A 19,463-nucleotide genomic window follows, 5' to 3' on the forward strand; every position below is an offset into this window, starting at 1 on the left:
CGCTCTTGTGCGGCAACTGTGATGTTCAACCACATCGTTCGAGTTGACTAGCAAGGTTGAATGAGTACCAGAATTGGTGACAACCCCCTCCACAAATCTCTGAAAGAGAATCGCGATATACTTCCTATTGGACTCATATCAACTTGAAGACAACAAGCGATAGCCTTCTCCTCTCATTCAAGCTAACCTTACCTACGCTGGAAGCTAAGCTCATTCTGTCGATCAGCTAACAGCGACTGTAACTTCCCACCTGCAGCTGGAGTCTCTACTCCAAGGAGAAGCGCTTCGTGGAACGACACGACCTTTTCAAAGCCGTTCCGGTAGGACGCCCCATGGGTCCTCTTGGTACCCACAAGTCTCGCATACCTGACAGAAGCCTTTGAGTCGTTACACTTTTCATCTATACGAGGCATCGCATGCGGAGGGGTTAAACATAACGAGAATACGATTTAAGGTCGAGGCAAAGACGACCGGCGCCCATCATTTTACCTTGGGGGTTTGCCTTCTTACGGTGTTAGGTTACCAATTCGGAGGGACTTAATGCTGGAAGTGGCCTTGCTTTTGACTTTCTATTCTGTACTCTAGCGGTGGCCACGGGGTGATACTCGTATGCGGAGACCGTTGATGGTTTTTGGAGACTCCACGATGCTCAGTTGCGTGCAAGACATGTTAATGCATGTCACTCGGCAGCTCTGCGTTAGTTCCGAGTTCTCCGGTCCGTATGGAACCGTTTGCTCCAGCGAATGGCGCCATCTGCCACTTAGTAGGTTGGACGGTTTGCTGCATTGTTGAAGTCGTATAGGCCACGGTTGGCTTGTGCTGGGAGATGCCCTCTACCCCGTAAACTTCGCAGAAGCCTTGGCCTTACGGCCGCTGAATCCATGACAAGGCTGGACGGCGCTGGAGGAAGTGATTGACAAGATGGTAAGCAGCGACCGAGATCGAGCAGAAATACGAGGTAAATGGCGGAATCTGCGGTTGTGTGACAATCGACAAAGCCATGACTTCGAATTGCTCGGACGCGGAGCAATTGTCGGCCGCCGGCTGATCGACACTATTGAATACCGGCTAGTTCGGCCGCAATGCATGAGTGTCATCAAAACACTCGCCACAGCACACCTAGGCAGACAGCTGGATATATTGCCGAGGACCGTGTGATGCATTTGTCCGCGCGTGGTGAGCTGCCAAAATCTGTCTCGCAATCGCCGCCTGGACAGATGGGAGCGGTTGAGTAGTTAGGGTTGTATTTCGAAAGGCCCCAGGTACCCCTGCTATTGCTACTGGTGCTTCGCCCTTGAGACTGGATTGTTGCACACAACACTTTACTTTCCGCATCTTTCCTGTCACAGTTCATCTGTGATCAAATTGGAACATCGGCCAGCTAAACGATTCTTCGCCGATGGCTGGTGAGGGGAACAGCGGGGGTGGCTGCTGGACTTGTCGTCTTCGTCGGAAGAGGTGCATTGGCACGAGACCGAAATGCAGGAACTGCACCTCCTTGGAAATCACCTGCCACTTTGGCACTGTCAAGCCAGAGTGGATGGATAGAGGGAGGGAACAGAGGGCCATGGCGGAGAGGGTCAAAGCCGAGATCAAGCGAGGCGCTGACTGCCGGCGAAGCAGGCAAACAACCCAGGTCACCACAGGCGGGACAGGAGTTCGAGACTTCATCCTAGAGTCGGGACAAAGCGCTGTCGATAAAACCTCGAGACCGCTGCAGCCGCAGGTCCCCAGCGGATACTCCCAAATCACCAGGCCCGCTTCAGGCAAGGAGTCTGAAAGGGCGCAGTGGGCTGCGTCGATCCTTGGATTTCTCGACGAATACGAGCAAGTCGACGACCATCTCCCCATGCTGGCACGTGGGCGCGATTTCGACGTCGACTTTCTGGCTAAGTACTTGGACTACGTATTCCCCTTGTTGTTTCCTTTTTACCGGCCACGCCTTCATGAAACCGGCCGGAGCTGGGTGCTGGCCCTCTTCAGACGAAGCAGACTTGCTTACCATTCTGCCATGAGCTTGGGTACGTACTTCTTCATCTTCACCTTGATTGATGCGTACCCGGGGCAACATAGCTCGTGCAAGAGTCAGCTCTGGGAGAAAGTTGGGAAGCAGATAGATACGTGTTTCGAGATGATCCAGCACGACGTGCATGATCTCAGGCTTCGTGGCCGACATTCCCCGCTCATTGACCGAGCACGGGTGATGGAGAGCATCACTCAGTTCCTGATTTTCGAGGCGGCTTTGGGCAGATCTGCCAATTGGAACCTTCATCTGACGCCTGCTCTCGCACTCTTCGAAGAAATGTGGCTGACAACCGCCGGATCGGAGTCCAAGCTGCTTGCGGCTCTGGATGCAATCGATGTGCCTCTTCAGCCTCTTCAATTCGGCCTCAAACCTGGCAGCGGCTACGTTTGGAGCCCCGAGCAGGCCGGGTTTCGTTTCTTCACTGGCCTCCTGGTCTTCATCGATATCGTTGCCAGCACGGCCTTGGAGCAGCCACCTCGGCTACTTGAGTATCATTCAGATCTTCTGGATCCTCACGACCTTGGTGAGCCCGAGTTTGGCACGGTTCCGCTCCAATTGTCGGCCATCATGGGCTGCCAGAACTGGGTCCTGCTCGTAATTAGTCAGATATCTGTTCTTGATGCCTGGAAGAAGGAAATGAAAAAGGCTGAGAGATTATCAATGACTGAACTGCTTGACCGAGAGAACGAGATATCTCGAGCCCTGAATGATGGGATGTCAAACCTTGACAAGTCAACTTCAGACGCTGGCAAAAACCCTCTCCTCAACTCTCGGCCCTACCTCACCGGTGGGTCTTCCACATCCTCGAGGCCGTCAACCACAACGACACAGATTTGGGCCTACGCTGCTCGCGTGTACCTTACAGTAGTTGTTTCCGGCTGGCATCCGTCTAATGCAGGAATCCGCTCTGACGTGTCTCGAATCCTCGAACTACTGCGGACGATTAACTGCCCTGATCATCTCCGAACACTAGCATGGCCGCTTTGTGTGGCCGGTTGCATGTCCGGGGCGGGCGAGCAAGAACAGGAGTTTCGACACTTGCTGGCAACCATGGACGACTTGGGCCTGGTCGGTGCCTTGGCCGAAGTCCGGAAGATTATGGAGAGAGTGTGGGAGAGTCGAAACCTGCTGGATAGTGAAACGTGGGATATAGCAGCTTGCCTTCGAGTTCTGGGTGTACCAGCATTGCTGGTCTAGGAAACAGAATAGGTGGATGTTGAAAGATACTTGGATTCGAAACATCCTCAGACACTCATGAATGCTGCTGAATGTTCTGAAGACGGCGACAATGACCAGTATTGCAGCCAATTTACCCATTCCGCTCGCAGTGAAGGCGTCCCCAAGCATCTGTGGACAATCATTCGGCCAGCACTTTTGTCTCAATCTCTCCAATGCAACCCTACTTTCCAACCCAGACACCGAGCATCTCTCGGACCGTGGTTGGTTTGATCTCGGGGAATTTCTTGTTCAGGGTGGCGTCTTCGGGGAAATTGAACAGGCCTTTCATGACGTACAGTCCAAACTTGGAAAAGTATTGCTGAAAGTACGGCTTTGGCCAGAAAGGATAAATCGCAGGGTGAGAGGGCAGCTCGGTCATTTCGCCGCTCGCAAGCTTCTCGGCGCTATCATAGGCCACGGTGAACTTTGAACCTGAGTGTTGTTTGCTCATGTCAGTACTTCTTTGGGCACGAGAAACGGCGGCGAACCAACGGGACTAACCTCTCATTTCTTCCGCGATAGCCAGGAACTCATTCCACGTCACCTTGTCGCCATAGCAGAACAAAGCCTCGTCCCAGTGCTCCAGGTCGAGCGCCGCAACAACAAACTTGGCCACATCCTTTGTGTATGTGAACGCCGTCATATCGTTACCCGTGCCCGGTATCGCTGCAGCCTTATTGGCCATGTCAACGGCAAACGCAACGGGCGTCATGTTGCTCTCGATGTAAGGTATGCCGAAGTAATCCAAGAAATAGCCATTGTGAAGTCTGGTCCACTCAAGGTCGGTCTTCTGCAACTCGGCGATTGTCGCGAGACGGTGTTCGTGCTGCGGCAATTGCAGGTCTCTATTTCATTCGGTGGGAAGCTCAATTAGCTCAATGTCCTCAGGCTTCTGCTGGCGATCGGTATCAACCTGGATGTTGGGAAAAGTGGATATTACTAACTTCTCCTCCGGGGCCAGAGTACCAAATTCACTCGCCATGAAGCGTTTCGTCGTGTTAGCTTTTGTTGCCGCCTTCACGAGGCTAATTTCGGATGCCCCTTCCACCGGGCCCCTGATAGCGAGGGCAGATATGACAGTGTGGACTTTGTTTTGCTCGAGCACCTGAGTGACGGACTCAATATCTGCATAGTCCACGCCAAAGACTGGAACGTCCATCTCTCGACCCTTGGATTCCTACAGAACAGTTTGTCAGCAGCACACGGAATATGCCAGTATGAAACTGGTTACCTTGCGTGCCAGGACAATGACTTGATGCTTTGGGCTCGCCTTCAGCGCATCGACAATCGTGCGGCCAAGATCACCGGTGCCTCCGGCGACTGCGACTGTAACCATGTTGATTCTGGTGCTGTGGGAAGGGTAAAGACGAGGACAGATGTAGTGATTTAGCAACTTGGATGGAAAGCTTGGAAGTGGAATTAGAGTTGCAAGTTGAGGTCTTCCAACAACCTTCCACAACACGTCTATATATACGTCTGCCTCTTTGAGCTCCCCCTGGTGGTGGAGACCATGCTGCGTCAAGCCCGTTAAACAGATTTATAAGCTATGACGCCGGAGTTCATAAACGTCGCATTGGAAGCAGGAGGCACAGCGTGCAAACGAGCTCTCTTGAGTTTGGTTCCAGGCATCCCAGTTTACGTCCTTTGAAAGCGTCGCGCGGTATTTACTATTGGTGGCAGGGCGGTGCATTGGGCTTGTGCACTATTCCGGATCAGACACCAGCGCGCGGCACTCCGGGAATGGTTAGTGGAGCGGAGGCTCTACTGCGTACTCGGTGCGAGGTACCGAGTATCTAGTATTCTTGCCCCGCAAGGTTTAGCACACCTACAGCAAGTACAAGTCGGCACTGCATCATTTCGTGTGAGTCGACCAATCTAAGTAATGATTCATCAGTCGAATCACTTCTTTAGAGCGAGGCAACCCGCCGCCGTCAGGCCGCGATCTAAGTCACCAACATTCATAGGACCCATACGTGGCCGTGCACACTGCCTTGCATGTCTCTGTGGTCCGATCAACAGTGCTTCGCGACTCTACATTTCTCCCACGATACAGATCCTCGGAATTTGGCAAAGACACCGGTAAGAGGGCAGAATATCAAATTTCGAAGATGGCTCTAACAGCCAGTTTAAGCATCTGGATAAAGGTTTGTAGGGATGGGTGAGCCAATCCGGCAAGTGGTATATCGCCGTGCTCTGGATATAGCAGCCTTCGAACAAGATTCGTCGATGGAGGACATTATGAAGTCATTTCGAGACCATACTCTACCCTCATTGTCAGGTAGTCTGGCTTCTAGTAAACTGTTGGTTTCGTATGCAATTTGTAGCGCGAGTTCCCAGGACGTTGTCTGAGGGCGTGGACTGAAGAAGGCTTAACAGGATCCTGTATCCTCGTCAGGAGGGATAGCTGGCCTTAGTGCTCAATACATACTTCCAGCGCAGCCATTATGGAAGCATGGCTGTTGATGACGAAACGGCTCAAAGGATACCTCCCTCTGATCACTCCCCATGGAGTTCAAAGACTGTCCAAGGGCCGTCAGGGCATGCGCGGTTCTCGATGGCGAATGTGCCCGCAGGAGCCCGACACTGGAGAAAGGCTGAGCTAATAGACGTCGAGACCGAGGCCTTTGGTGTCATGTGAGTCTCTGCTATCTTTGATCGCTCTAGTCATCGCTAACACGATACTCTTTACCATACCTGGGAAAAACACGACAAGCTCGACGACGACTTCGTTGTGTTATCACCTACTCCAAAGATCCGGCCAGATGGAAAACGGCGTTGCCGAGACTGACGCCAGTCGTCTGCCTCTGGTTATCGGCCTGGAAGCATACTCAGTCACCGACGCAGAAGTGTCCTTGCCCTACCTAAAGTCTGTATTAGGGCGGATTTCCGCATCAACCCCATCTTCACCGAACCGATTTCTAGACGGGTACGGTCCCCAGAAAGAATTGTCGGTTTCGGTGAGCATATTCCGCATGGCGTGGGTTTGCTTTCCCCGAATTCAATTGTCGAGTCTCACTCAATAGACATACGGAACATTGTGCTAACTGTTCCACCACTCAACATCGGTGGCTGTTTGCAATCACGCCCTTCGCCACAGCCCAGACATTTGGGTTTCGACCATAATGTCTTTGACCCCTCGCGATGGGAACGTCCTAGTATCGCTGCGAAGTCACAGGTACTCATGCACTTGGTCAGCGAGCAGGAGACTATCGATGTGCAGAAAGATCTGTATATAGGACGAATACCAGAGATGGTGAGCGTCGGCATCAGTGATCTGAGGGGCCCCATTTGCTGAAGGCGGAAGCAAGAAAGAAAGCTGGCAAGGAAGGCCTGAGGCTGACAAAGAAGCGAAAGCTTTGTTCCTTGATCGTCTCGGAAACATTGGACGATTGGTCCGTTTTGGGGGCTAAAAGCCTGGGTGAAGGCGGGCCCTTCAGCCCTCGGTGGAATGGTTCTGCCTGGAACCTGGCTGGGATTATCGGTGCCTAGCCTCACTAGCCTAAGCGTCCAAGGAGCAGTTTTGGTATAAATGGGTATATCTCCAATACCGAGTATTCATTGCTCATCTCGACACCTTCACACGGCGCCTCCTGTAAAGAGTTGGCTGGACCCTCTGTCCCTGACACGAAATGAATGAAGCTCCGCCACCATATCACGCTCATGACCCCAGTCCGAATGTACGATCAACTGCAGCTCCTGTTTACGAATTGTCCACTGCTGTCAACTTGCAGCCCCACGTTTTAGAAGACACCGCAAGCCCATCGCAACAACCTGGCCTGCGGGATATCAGCCCCCAGGAAGTTGAGCAGTCCGGGTTCATCTCGGCAACGCCGTACTTTGAACTTCGTCCGCCCAGTCGTCCACGACCGCATGACTTCTTTGTTCATACAATTGTGGTCAATCCACATGCCAGCAAAGAGACAACACCGTATCCCATACGCAACTCTCTGTTCCCACTACGGGAAGTCGACGAATATGACTGGACAACATTTTTGAATCATCTGTTTCCTCCTGTGTTCGGCGAAGGTTCGTCTGGATCAAACCAGGCGACTAGGCCAAGTCCGACGGCCAGAACACGGCAATTTTCATCAAGCAGTCTCGAAAACGCAAAGTCAAGGCCGGAGGAGCTTACAGAGTTGGTTGACAGGCTGTCTCTTCCACCGACAAAGCGATCGACGTCAGAGAGCGGAGCTGTTCCAAACCCTTCACGTCTGCGGAGAATCAGACTTGAAACTGTCGTCGCACAATGGAACACCGGCTTTTTTGAGCCTCGCGGCCTCAAAATCATCCTTCTGTTCACCGAAGATTCTTTGCAATGGGAAGGAGACGAAACTCCACTCCACAAAGCTGTTGGCAGAGGTAAAGAGTCGGAAGTCCGCCGCGTCCTTGAACATAGCTCATGTGACGTTGAGGTAAGAAACAAGAAAGGCGAGACAGCACTTTACCGGGCAGTCTCTCAGGGAGACAAGTCGATTGTAAAACTATTGCTGGAAAATAACGCTGACCCCCAAGCTCGGCCCCCGGGAGCAAATAGCCCTCTCCAGACGGCAGTAATATCCGACCGTTCGAGTATTCTCAAGATGCTGATTGAAAAGTCGACTGCGGGCCTTGAAGAAGTAACTTCGGCCGGCGAGACACCTTTGTACCTTGCCGTGGCTCGCGGGCAAACAAAGAACGTCACGTCGCTCCTGGAGGCTGGTGCCAATCCCCACGCAAGGCCGGTTGGGAAGGATACGATGCTTGACCTCGCAGTCAACAGACGTGATTCTTCCATTTTGGAATTGTTACTCAAGAGCGGTAGTGATCCAAATCAGAGAAACAGAGACGGAGACACCCCGCTCAACCGTTTTGTCGCGACAGGCAGCGCCAACATGGTCAGAACTCTTCTGGAGTATGGGGCGAATCCGAAGGCCAAGGACAGAAAGGGTGACCCCCCTTTATCGGTTGCAGTACATCAAGGTCATTCATCCATTGTTGCTCTACTTCTAGCCAGAGAAGATGTCGACAGCATTATAGATTCAGAAAACAGCAAGGGGGAAACACCAGTTTACACGGCCATCTCGAGAGGACATACATCGATCACCGAGATTTTGCTGAAGAACGGCGCCGATCCGAACAAACGGCCCCCGCAAGGGGAGACGGTGCTGAATCTAGCAGTCTCCCACGGTAATAGCACGTTAGTGAACCAGTTGCTGGACCGCGGGGTGGACGTCAACGTCGCCAACAAATCCGGAGACAGTCCTCTTTCCCAAGCGGTGGTGCGCGGTGACTCTTTCATGATCAGCCTCTTGTTGAGTGCCGGCGCGGACGTCAATGCTGTCAATAGCACTGCAGAGCCGATCTTGTATCGGGCAGTCTCTACCGGAAACGCAGCAGTCACGGCGCTTCTGTTGGCTCATGGCGCCAAATCGGACGTGCAGAGCCACAACGGCGAACCGGCCTTGTACCGGGCAGTCTACAGGGGCGATGCGTCGATCAGTGCCATGCTTCTCTGCTATGGAGCTGACGCTCGAGGAAACAGTCCCACCGGCGAATCGTGTTTATACCGTGCTGTCTACCTTGGGAATACCCAGCTCGTCTCCTTGCTTCTTGGACGCGGAGCAAATCCCGACGAAGCCAATTCTTCCAATGGAGATTCGCCGCTCTATCGTGCCGTGTACAGGGGCGACGTATCCATTGCCATGATGCTGCTAGGGAAGGGTGCCAATCCAACCACACCCAGTTTCAACAATGAATCCCCACTGCAGCACGCTATGAGGAAGAACAATAAATCCATGATGCAGGTACTGAACAATGTCTCGCTGCGATGCTCGGACATGAAAAGGGTGTAAGCGGGGGATATATATATATATATTTATATTTATATTAGATTCTTCCCATTTGTCTCTCACTTGAGAATTCCACTGCTGAATGAAGCCCGTGTTGTCAGTGATAGCTTCCTCCGTTCTCACGGTCCCCCAAGTCGAAAGTCCCTGCACACCCAGTTCGCCTCTTGATCCCAACTGGTACCGAGCGGGTCAACTTACAACTACATATGTCCGCTTTCCGCAGTTGCGATATAGCGATTCTGCCTTGACACGGCCTGAACTCCTTGCGGAATAGCACCAACTCCAGCACCTAAATCCATATCCTCACCTCAAGCTTGCTCGACGCCTTCATAGTGACTTAAGGATGCTCATCGTATCGATGAAGCTGAACTCGTTTATTGTCTCTTGCCAAAGACGCTCCATGACTTCCTTGCCCTTCGGTGTATACTGGAAGGGAGCATACCTATAAGATTGTATGATTAGGAGCTGCAAAGACACAACAACAACCGGAAAACTTACGGGGCAATCTCCCAGTTCGTCAGGATGCAGCCATGTGACTCCTTGCCCTTGACGATCGCAGCATCGAGATATGTTGAAGCGCCGACTTTGACAGATCGGGCAGCCGTTGCTTTGAAAAAGCTCATGAACAATTTGGCGGGGATAGGTCTATCCCTGTGAAGTTCCGTGCCTTTGACGAAGCCAGGCTCAACAAGATTGACCACAACGCTTTCAGCGGAGACCAAGTCGGTGAGCTTCCACACAAAGGATTGGCCTAGTAGTTTCGATGTCGAGTAGGTATCCAGAGGGTCGAAATACTTCTGATTATCAAATGAAGGTAGAAGGGGGACTTCGTTCTTGTTGCCAAATTTAGCGGTGATGGACAGCATAGCTGTGCTTATGGTTAATCTCCCGGGCGACCCAGCTGGTGATTTGCTTTTCAATATTGGAAGGAGAAGGATGGTCAAGAGGATTGTTGAAAGGTAGTTGACCTGAACAGTCTCCTCGTGCCCGGTGGCGGGCACAATCTTGAAGCCACCAAAGCCTACGCCAGCATTCAAAACAGCGAGGTCGAGACGGGAGAGCTCTTCGTCCGTACGTGCCGCAAAGGCACGGATGGAGTCGTAAGAGGTCATATCCAGCTGCCAAACGCTAATTGTGGCATTCTGATATTGCTGTCGTAACCCAGCAGCCGCATTCTCACCCTTTGTCAAAGTGCGAACGGCCATGATCAGCCGAGTGATCTTGAAGGAGAGCAACTGCCGAGCACATTCTAGACCCAGGCCGGTGTTGGAGCCCGTCACAATAGCGACTTTACCGGTAAGGTCGGTGTCTCGAGGAGGGAATTGAGGTTTGGTGAAAAATTGGTTCTTGACGAAGTGGTTGGGAAAGAATGGGGTTGTGGACGGAGGCAGTTCCTTGGAGGAGGGCGTCATGTTTTGATGGGTTGGTGGTATTTGTAGACAAGTACTTTAGCTATAGGATATCAACAGAGCAGCGAGTACTAGCTACAGAGATGACACTGATCAGCGCGAGGGAAACTAGTATATATATATGTTGAATACCTAGGTAGGTACCTAGGTACCTAGGCAGGAAGGGAGCATTCATTATTACCGAGAGTAGGAACCTACCAATGGGATGAGAGCATCGGAAGGCCACACTAAACTCAATACGGCAGTCAATCTTCCTGCATCATTAGCGCCTCTGGAACGTCAAACTCCAATTCAGCCAGCATTTCAAATCCGAACTCTACATGCTCTTCAATCCTTCGAACTAGACCTTCTAGGTATACAATCTTCAACCCCAAGCCTGCATATCAGCCTCTGAGGGCACAGGCAGCCTCAATGCGCTGAATTACCGACTCCCTGGCACCTCGGTCTACACGTGAATGCGGTGACAACGAATCGACGTGGTCTTTTCATCATCAAGAACACACGTTCAACATGGCTGCTCCTGGAAAAGGTGGTAAGTCCAAGTCCCTCTTATAGTAGCAAGAAACGAGACTCCAGCTTTCCGGATATAAGAGCCTGTTCATCTAATAGATCACAAATAGCAGATATCCCGTTCATTTTCACCGACGGCAATGGCAGGGCGGAACCAGCCAAGCGCAAACTCATCAGGAAATACGTTATGCTTGGGAAGAACCGGGGCAAAACTCGAAACCTCAAGCCTGTCAAGACGGCGGCCCCATCTCAGTCCGAGGACCCCAATGACGTTCAAGATAAAGCTTCAGGCCTATTGATCAAAATGCGCTACTCCATGATCCCCAGGAAAGTAGGTTCAGAGCTCTCCTTTACACAGTTTGCCGCTGTTGTGGAACCACCGTTCCTGCACGACCTTTTGAAATGTAAGTCGCTACCTCGTTACAGGGTGCATGGTTCTCACCTCTGGCAAATCCCAGTCTCTTTCATAGCAAAGAGAGTCATGTACCCCCTGGAGAGATATATCGTATTTCACAGAAAGACCAAAGTTGATACCTCGTGGTTCGAGCTCTTGACCTCCGATGCTGCCTACGTGCACGCAGCGGTTTTTGCATCCCAGGCCTACATTCTCCATACCTCTACCGGGGCACCACCCATGGCGGCTAGACGAGCAATAACCCACCATTCTGCAGCTCTGCGCTTACTCCGCGAGAGACTGTCGGTTTCAACTTGTAAAGACGGAGTTTCCGACGCTACAGTGCTTGTTGTATTGTATCTGGCCTTGCACGCCCATTTCATGATCGATTACAAAACAGCGATGCAGCATATGGAGGGACTTCGCAAGATTGTCGACATCAGAGGCGGTTTAACTGCTTTTAGCTACAACACGAAGCTGGTGATCGAGCTACTGAAGTAAGCATCCTGGAGCGGCGTCCTTCATGACCATTCTCATCAATCTATTTCTCATATCTTTCTAGATGTGACTTGGGAATCGCATTGCACAATGGCACTATGCCAACATTTTCCAATGATCCGTCTTTGGAGCCGCTGATGCCCTATGACCTGGCAATGCTGGCAACGGAAGATCCAGGCCATTCGGAAGCTGAGCTGCGTTGGAAGCCAGTCCATTTGGGCATCAACGCAGACTTGGTCCAAGCATGGACATTTTTGAAGAGATTCTGTACGACGATAAACTCTGCCGCCGACGACAAACGCCAGTTGCCCAAAGAGACCCTGCTGAAGGCAATGACATCAATAATGTATCGACTTGTCCCGATGGAATTCGATTCCACCTCTCTCGACGAAGCCATCCGGCTAGGCCTCCTGGTCTTCTCGTCTCATATCTTCCTTAACTGGCAGGATGTAAGACCGCGCAACACGTCTCTGCCCAGCATCTATCGCAGAAGTCTCCTAAGTACAAAGCTACCGAATGTATTATCCTCACAGCTTCTTCTGTGGCTACTCATGGTTGGCTCCTTCTCCATCTTCACCCCAGCGGATGACGCCTGGTTGATGCCGTGGGTGAGAAGCAATATCCAGTTATGTAAAGCACAGAGCTGGAGTGATCTACGCAGGCAGCTGATCGTGTTTCCCTGGGTTGATGTCTTGCACGATGAAGCAGGGCATGCAGTTTTTGACACCGCAATGTCGTCGCCGTGGTCCTGAAGTGTTCAGTTATACCTCATTTCGCTCTCAGTCTCGATCCACATGCAACAATAGTAATCTAAATTCAGACGGCAGAGAAGTAGACAAAGTATTCACTTTCATCGCAAATTCAACTCACCTACCTCTTGGAGCTGTTGTGCGTTCCTCATAGCCAACCCGCGCAGGTACGTATATTATAAATACCCTTCCCCCATCCTCTTTCTCTCCCTTCGTTCTTCTCCCTTCCCATCCTTTTCTTCCTCCGTCCCTCCCTCCTCCTTTTTCTCTTGTAATCCAACTTTCTCAACCTTCCTCAACTGTGGCTATATCTCATCCTCTTGGAAATTTGATTTCAGCTTCACCTCGCCACTGCGACAGCTCCCATTTGTTAGAGGCGCGGTGTTTTCTCCAAACCTTCTGTCACAGCTCACACCTCACAGACTCAAATACTTCTTCATCTCTCGATATCGACTTCCTCTGATACATATTCTTTCCCTTGTCGACCTCTCTCTCACCTTTCTTTTCAGCGACTCATCCCCCCTCATTCGAAGCTCATCCTTTCTGATGCCCCAGCTGCCTCAACCTGCTTCTGATCTGAGACGGCTGTCCAAGACTTTGGCTGATCGGAACATCATCACCGCCACATCCGTGGGCTGTGACAAGTTGTTAATCAAATCCACTGGCCTGACTGAGTCGAATTCAATTCAATCGACCATCCATTTACGCTGCTTACTCGCTACTCTTTCGATTCAATTTAGGAACCTTCCAGATATCGAGACTTCCCACACAGCTCCTTCGTCCCGGTTGCGCTCTGGTCAATTCAAGCCAAAGTCAAAATGCTGTCTCCGCAAGCTAAAGCATCAAATGGAGAGTCCGCGGTCACGTCACCAAGCCAGTTTCCATATCCTCCTTATCGTGAACCATCGTACGAGGTGGCCGTCGTCCAAGCTACCAACATTGCCAAAATGATTGTTCCGGTATTGGAAAGCTGTCCACGAGGGGCTCCTCAAGGCCTGTTTCAAGAAGCCAAACGCCATGCGAAGTATCAGCGGCCGCGGGAGAGACTCATTGGCTTTATCGGCAATTCCGGCGCGGGAAAGAGCAGTACCCTCAATTCTCTTTTCGACGAAGACCTTGCGAAAACTGGTGCATGTGGCTCTGCGGTGACTCCTTTCCCCGCCATATATCGATTTCGCCAAGGAGCTCGCTTCATCTTACGCTGCAAGTTAATGGTCCTGGAAGAACTTGGGGAGTACCTAGGTGATTTACTACGTGATTTCTGGCTCCCTTCATCGGTCGATAAATCAGACCTCGAACGGAATGATCCCAGGACCCACGAGGATAGCGAGACAGCTCGCCATGTCATTGAGGCAATCTTCGGACAAATGGAAGATTTCGACATGGACCGGCTCGAGTACCACGACGACGAGGAGAGTATGAACAATGCTAAGAGATACTTGATGCAACTAGCTAGCCGGCTGGAGTATCCGGACAACATGACACCAGACGGCGAATGGGTTGAGGAATCACAACTTGCAGAGGAATGCGAAGACCACCAAACCCTACTCCAGGACCGTGGTCTGTGGCCCCTGGTGGTAAGTTTCAGCGTCTTCGCCGATACCAGCATTCTGGAAATGGGGCTTACGCTGGTCGACTTGCCTGGATTCAATGATTCAAACCTCGCGAGGATCAGAGCGGCTCGAAAGGCACAGTCCAAATGTGACGACGTGTGCGTAGTCGTCCCTATATCCAGAGCTACTGATACGGCCATCCTTCAGCAGAATTTGGAGCTCATCCGCGACAAGGCCGAGGCGCAGAAAGCCACAACCGTCAATATCACAATCATATGTACCAAATCGGCCACGGAATTGGACAAAAATCGCGGCCTGGAAAGGATGGTGAACCGCGCTAAGCTCGACTATGCCAGGGCTGAGCTGCAAAAGGTTAAAGACGCGGACGAGAAAGTAAGGAAGCATGCTGAGCGCAGAATGACGAAACTTCTTGTTACAGCCCGGAACGAGAAGGTGCAAAAAGATCTGCACAAAAAGTACGGCTCGTATGTGAAGGGTGGGATACTCAAAGTCTTCTGCGTTGACAACGTCATGTACTGGAAAGCCACGACAGACGAAGAGCGAGAGTTGAGTGGTATTCCTGCTCTCCGCCAACATCTTGGGGATCTCCCGGCCGAGACTTTATTCAAAGCAACAGATCTTTTTCTGGCCAAGAAGATTCCAGCGCTGGTCGGATCTTTTGCAACATGGGTGGAATCCTGCAGAATTGATCTTGAGCTCGAAAATCGCGTACCGCTTCCAGGGGCCGGCGAGCTGAGACTGTGTCTAGAAAAGATCGAGAACTGGGCCACTCGGATGCTTGAGGTTGTCGAAAGATGTTTCACCACGCGTTTGAAAGAAGCATCAGAATCAATTCGCGCTGCTTGTCTCAAAGTCACCCAAAGATGGGGAGAGTGGCCCGCGGGGTCATTTCGCTCGTGCTTGAAGAATGATGGAATATATACGGCAGCAAGAATGGGACCGAGGAATTGGAACCAGGAACTGGGTCTATGTTTCAACGAGGAGGTAACGGGACAAGGCTGGCACGACTTTGAAGTCGCAATTGATCCGCTTCTCAACGAATTCGGGAATATCATTGCGGTTTTCGAGGGATACGCAAAGCAATGCTCTGATTTGCGAGCCCCTGCCAATTTCCTGAAATCGTTTACGGCGAGGCTGGACGTCTTGAAGAGCACTTTCAAAGCTGAGATGATCCGCTATCACACCGTCGTGGGAGAAATCAGGTTCCATGCAAATGGGGGCCACCAGGACTCTTATCTCACGGACTGTATGCTTGAAACTTATCGTGAAGCCAACAGAGTGATAGGTAGGTACCGCCTTTTTCCCGGACTCCTCCCTGACCACCGGCAACTGACCAGAATAGGTACCGGCTCGATGAAGAAACGTCTTGCTATGCTGCAAAGCTACGTGGACAGTAAGGAGTTTGTGGATGCTTTCAGCACTCACCTTTGGGAAGGGTTTCAAGAAGTCATCGCCGATATGTTTGGCAAGATTAGCGAGGCGTTGGAAAGAGAAATCGAGGCCATCGAATCGGACCTCGAAGTTATCCAGCCCACAGGGGACAAGCAGAGGCTCTTCAAGGTGTATCCAGCTTACGGGGAAGAGTGCGAGGATCTTCTGGTGAAAGTGAGCAAGCAACTGGAGGAGATCGATGAGCTGGCTGCAACTGCCCGAGCGATGGCGAAAGAACGCTATGGCTGAGGGTCGCCTATGAAGAGGGTCCGCTTCAAAAGGAGGAGATTTGGAGCGAGCGAGCGACTAGCGACGTATTTCGCCGGGTCGCTGATCTATCACATCATCGTCACGGCCACCGGATACTACAGACCATGGGCTTTTACGGACAGAGGTGGGACTGGAAACACGTTAAGTTAGCTGTGAAGCTCGAAGTGCAAGTGGTGAGCTGGTTAGTTGATCAAGAACATGGAAAGGCCCCAAGTGAGATGAAGATTAGGAAGACAGGAGGACAATGAATGACCATGCACCCACCACCAACTTGTTCTATATTCTGCGTCTCCCCTCCGCTTGATGTAGTCTCTGAAAATAAAATGGCACACCCCAACGCTTACTGAGAAGAGGGTGGTAAAGCCGGAACTGATCGCCCATTATGGGTCATAGGGTTATCTTCACTTATAGGAATATTCCATCTTCTCTCTAGTATAGCGGCATCCCTGCATACCAGGTACCTGGGTATCTAGGTAGGTATGCTTATTACCAAATCGTAGCTGTCTTTCATACGGCGGCCACCTCCGTGGTATTTTTTCTACAGATTCGAGGAAAGACTCTTTGGGGGTCATTAACTGTCTCTCCCATTTTCCAGTTGCGCACTGGGATGGAAATATGGTGTTTTTCCCGACCTGCCTCATCCTTTTTGCTGTTGTACAAGCTGAATGAGGCACAATTTGGGCACTAAATTATCATCTTCTCTCACTCTCCTGTCCGGTGCATGCTCAGCAGTGATGCATCTCTGATGGCATTCACCTTCCTCCCCTTCATCCTTGTAAGTCGTTGCTAATTCCTCCGACTGTCACGCTCTTGATGACAACATACTCGTCAACACCGTACTTGCTGCCTTCCCTTCCAAACCCGCTCTGTTTCACACCACCGAAAGGAGAGGCACCGTCGGAGATCAACCCTGTGTTGACGCCGATCATGCCCACCTCCAAAGCCTCCGCAACGCGGTAAATGCGTCCAACGTCGCGGGAGTAGAAGTATCCCGCCAATCCCACCTCGGTATCGTTGGCCAGCGCCACGACCTCCTTTTCTGACTTGAATGGAAACAACCCAGCTACGGGGCCAAAGGTCTCTTCGTGGGCTATGGCCATGTCGTTGGTTACGCCGGTGATAACTGTCGGAGCGTAAAAGTTGGACCCTAGGTCGGGCAATTTGTTCCCTCCGACGAGAACCTTCCCGCCCTTTTTCGTGGCGTCTTGCACGTGCGATTCCACTTTGGCGACTGCGCGATCGTGGATGACGGGGCCGTGGGTCACGCCATCGTCGAAGCCATAACCGACCTTGAAGTTCTTGACTTTTTCGGCGAATTTCTGGGCAAACGCGTCGTAGATGCCTTCTTGCACGTAGATCCGGTTCGCGCACACGCACGTCTGACCCGAGGACCGGAACTTACACGCGATGGCGCCGGCAACGGCGGCGTCCAGGTCGGGCACATCGTCAAAGACGATAAAGGGGGCATTGCCGCCGAGTTCAAACGACAACTTCTTCAGGGTGGACGAGGACTGTTTCATGAGGAGCTTACCCACGTTCGTGGATCCCGTGAAAGAGACCTTTTTGATACGCGGGTCTGTGGTGAGAACTGAGCCGACTTCGGCCGTGTTTTTCATCGCGGTGACAATGTTGACAACGCCGGGAGGGACACCTGCTCGACGGGACAATTCGGCGAGAGCGTTGGCTGTCAAGGGAGTCTCTCCGGGGCTCTTTGCCACTACCGTACATCCAGCAGCAAGAGCAGGGCCAATCTTTCGCGTGATCATGGCGGCCGGGAAATTCCAAGGTGTGATTAGACCGCAGACACCGATGGGCTGTTTCCAGGTCATGATCCTGTTGCCCGGAACGGTGGCTCCAATGGTATCTCCATAAATTCGAGGCGCTTCCTCACTGAACCACTGGAAGAAGTTGGCGGCATAGACCACTTCGCCTTTGGCGTCGTTGAATGGCTTGCCATTCTCCCATGTTATCAGTGTAGCCAAGTCGTCAGCATTCTCCATCATCAAGTCATACCACTTTCTCAGCATTGTCGCTCTCTCCCGAGGGAGAGTCTTGCGAAAAGAGGTGAACGCATCCGCCGCTGCGGCAATGGCCTTGTTGGTATCCTCGGTGTTAAGCTCAGCAACTGAGGCTATCCTCTTGCCTGTGCCAGGATCAATGACATCAAAGGTCTCGGAGGAGGCAGCATCGACGAATTTGCCGTTGATGTAGGCCTGGGAGATGAGGAGGGAGGGGTCTTTGAGCTTGGGAGCGGAGTGCATTTTGGCAACGGATACTATTCGATACGACGGATGGATTGTTCTTGTTAAGGACGATGGCAGACGAGGGCGAGAAGAGGACAGGAGGGAGCGTATATATAAGGAGGCCATTGTGACCAGGGAAAGGCTTGCGGTGCAACGAGGGAGGAGGAGAGTTTGCGTAGTATTCGTTCGTGCGATGGTCCTTGACCTCCTCAATTAAGTCATGACCAATAGGGTGAGCGCAGTCGCATCAAGAATCTTAAGAAGGGTGTCCACTTCAGGCAGGAGTTTGAGGATGTTTGACTGGCTCGAATCTGTATATCACAATTACTTCATTCCGAATTGAAGCTCGACGAATCGAAAATGCGTGCAATGGCTTGGGTGGATTGCGGACATCTGCGTGATGTCATATGGCTACGGCGGAGCACAGAGACACAGCGCCATATCTATCAATGATTCCCCCAATTCTCTGCCCGCACCGCCTCGGCATCATCTACGGCGCAGCAAACAGCCCACGGCCGCTACGATATTTCTTCGGAGCCACCCAGGAGCTTGTGTCTGAAGCACCACCTACTCCCAGTGTGCCAGCCAAAGTTATTTACAAACCAGCGCCACGGGCCAGGCCCAATATGGCAGAACCCCAACAAAAGGAGCCGCAGAGATCGATAAACAAGTCGCAACGTCGGGCAATTGCGGAGGGCAAACTGGTCGAAACAGTGAACGCTCTGTCAGCTACGGACTTTTTCGCAAAGTATGCACCACAAGATTCGTTGACCGAATTGGGGAAAAGTCACCCCGAAATGGAGTGGTCAAGACTGCAGGTGGACGCTGCAAATGTGCCTGGTCGATGGTTGGATGCGTGCCTGCAGTTGATCGAGGAGACCAGTGCTCAGGACTACCAGAACTCGGAGATCAAGTGGTCACCCTCCAAGAAGAGGAACGAGATGAAGTCGCCAGACATGAAATATATCATTCTGCTTCATGGTGTCTCTCGGCTTGCCGGCTTCGTCTCTTTCATGATCACCTACGAGGATGGTTACGAGGTCCTCTATATCTACGAGATTCATTTTACTCCTGAATGGCGGGGCAAGGGGTTGGGTAAAGAACTCATCAAGATTGTCGAGGTCATTGGCCAGAATGTCGGCATCACCAAAATCATGTTGACTGTCTTCCGGGCAAATCGTCGAGCTGTTACCTGGTATACTCAGCTGGGTTACGAAGAAGACGATTTTTCTCCTGGTCCACGCAAGTTGAGAAACGGCACTGTCAAAGAACCAAGTTATATCATTCTCTCGAAGCAAGTGAAACGATAATCC

At 51.7% G+C, this 19,463-nt stretch overlaps 8 protein-coding genes across 8 annotated transcripts; 5 read left to right on the top strand and 3 right to left on the bottom strand.

Annotated features, from left to right (window-relative positions):
- Positions 1-1,399: 1,399 nt before the first annotated feature.
- Positions 1,400-3,223, top strand: Z520_10300 (uncharacterized protein; the record flags this gene model as incomplete). The annotated part of the gene is made up of 1 exon (XM_016780793.1): positions 1,400-3,223. One exon carries the CDS (start codon positions 1,400-1,402, stop codon positions 3,221-3,223), a length of 1,824 nt encoding a protein of 607 aa, XP_016628086.1.
- A 202-nt stretch (positions 3,224-3,425) lies between these two features.
- On the bottom strand, positions 3,426-4,580 carry Z520_10301 (uncharacterized protein; the record flags this gene model as incomplete). The annotated part of the gene is made up of 4 exons (XM_016780794.1): positions 3,426-3,676; positions 3,746-4,089; positions 4,189-4,421; positions 4,476-4,580. 4 exons carry the CDS (start codon positions 4,578-4,580, stop codon positions 3,426-3,428), a joined length of 933 nt encoding a protein of 310 aa, XP_016628087.1.
- Positions 4,581-6,873: 2,293 nt separating this feature from the next.
- On the top strand, positions 6,874-9,075 carry Z520_10302 (uncharacterized protein; the record flags this gene model as incomplete). The annotated part of the gene is made up of 1 exon (XM_016780795.1): positions 6,874-9,075. The coding sequence occupies one exon, from the start codon at positions 6,874-6,876 to the stop codon at positions 9,073-9,075; it is 2,202 nt and encodes a 733-aa protein (XP_016628088.1).
- A 324-nt stretch (positions 9,076-9,399) lies between these two features.
- Positions 9,400-10,484, bottom strand: Z520_10303 (uncharacterized protein; the record flags this gene model as incomplete). Its single annotated transcript, XM_016780796.1, has 2 exons — positions 9,400-9,514; positions 9,571-10,484. The coding sequence occupies 2 exons, from the start codon at positions 10,482-10,484 to the stop codon at positions 9,400-9,402; spliced, it is 1,029 nt and encodes a 342-aa protein (XP_016628089.1).
- Positions 10,485-10,991: 507 nt separating this feature from the next.
- On the top strand, positions 10,992-12,635 carry Z520_10304 (uncharacterized protein; the record flags this gene model as incomplete). The annotated part of the gene is made up of 4 exons (XM_016780797.1): positions 10,992-11,013; positions 11,102-11,395; positions 11,450-11,882; positions 11,948-12,635. The coding sequence occupies 4 exons, from the start codon at positions 10,992-10,994 to the stop codon at positions 12,633-12,635; spliced, it is 1,437 nt and encodes a 478-aa protein (XP_016628090.1).
- An 815-nt stretch (positions 12,636-13,450) lies between these two features.
- Positions 13,451-15,886, top strand: Z520_10305 (uncharacterized protein; the record flags this gene model as incomplete). The annotated part of the gene is made up of 2 exons (XM_016780798.1): positions 13,451-15,491; positions 15,549-15,886. 2 exons carry the CDS (start codon positions 13,451-13,453, stop codon positions 15,884-15,886), a joined length of 2,379 nt encoding a protein of 792 aa, XP_016628091.1.
- A 788-nt stretch (positions 15,887-16,674) lies between these two features.
- Z520_10306 (uncharacterized protein) lies at positions 16,675-18,168 on the bottom strand (the record flags this gene model as incomplete). The annotated part of the gene is made up of 1 exon (XM_016780799.1): positions 16,675-18,168. One exon carries the CDS (start codon positions 18,166-18,168, stop codon positions 16,675-16,677), a length of 1,494 nt encoding a protein of 497 aa, XP_016628092.1.
- A 389-nt stretch (positions 18,169-18,557) lies between these two features.
- Positions 18,558-19,460, top strand: Z520_10307 (uncharacterized protein; the record flags this gene model as incomplete). Its single annotated transcript, XM_016780800.1, has 1 exon — positions 18,558-19,460. The coding sequence occupies one exon, from the start codon at positions 18,558-18,560 to the stop codon at positions 19,458-19,460; it is 903 nt and encodes a 300-aa protein (XP_016628093.1).
- Between the last annotated feature and the right edge of the window lie 3 nt (positions 19,461-19,463).

The sequence above is a fragment of the Fonsecaea multimorphosa genome (assembly GCF_000836435.1).
Source record: "Fonsecaea multimorphosa CBS 102226 unplaced genomic scaffold supercont1.29, whole genome shotgun sequence".
NCBI lineage: Eukaryota > Fungi > Ascomycota > Eurotiomycetes > Chaetothyriales > Herpotrichiellaceae > Fonsecaea > Fonsecaea multimorphosa.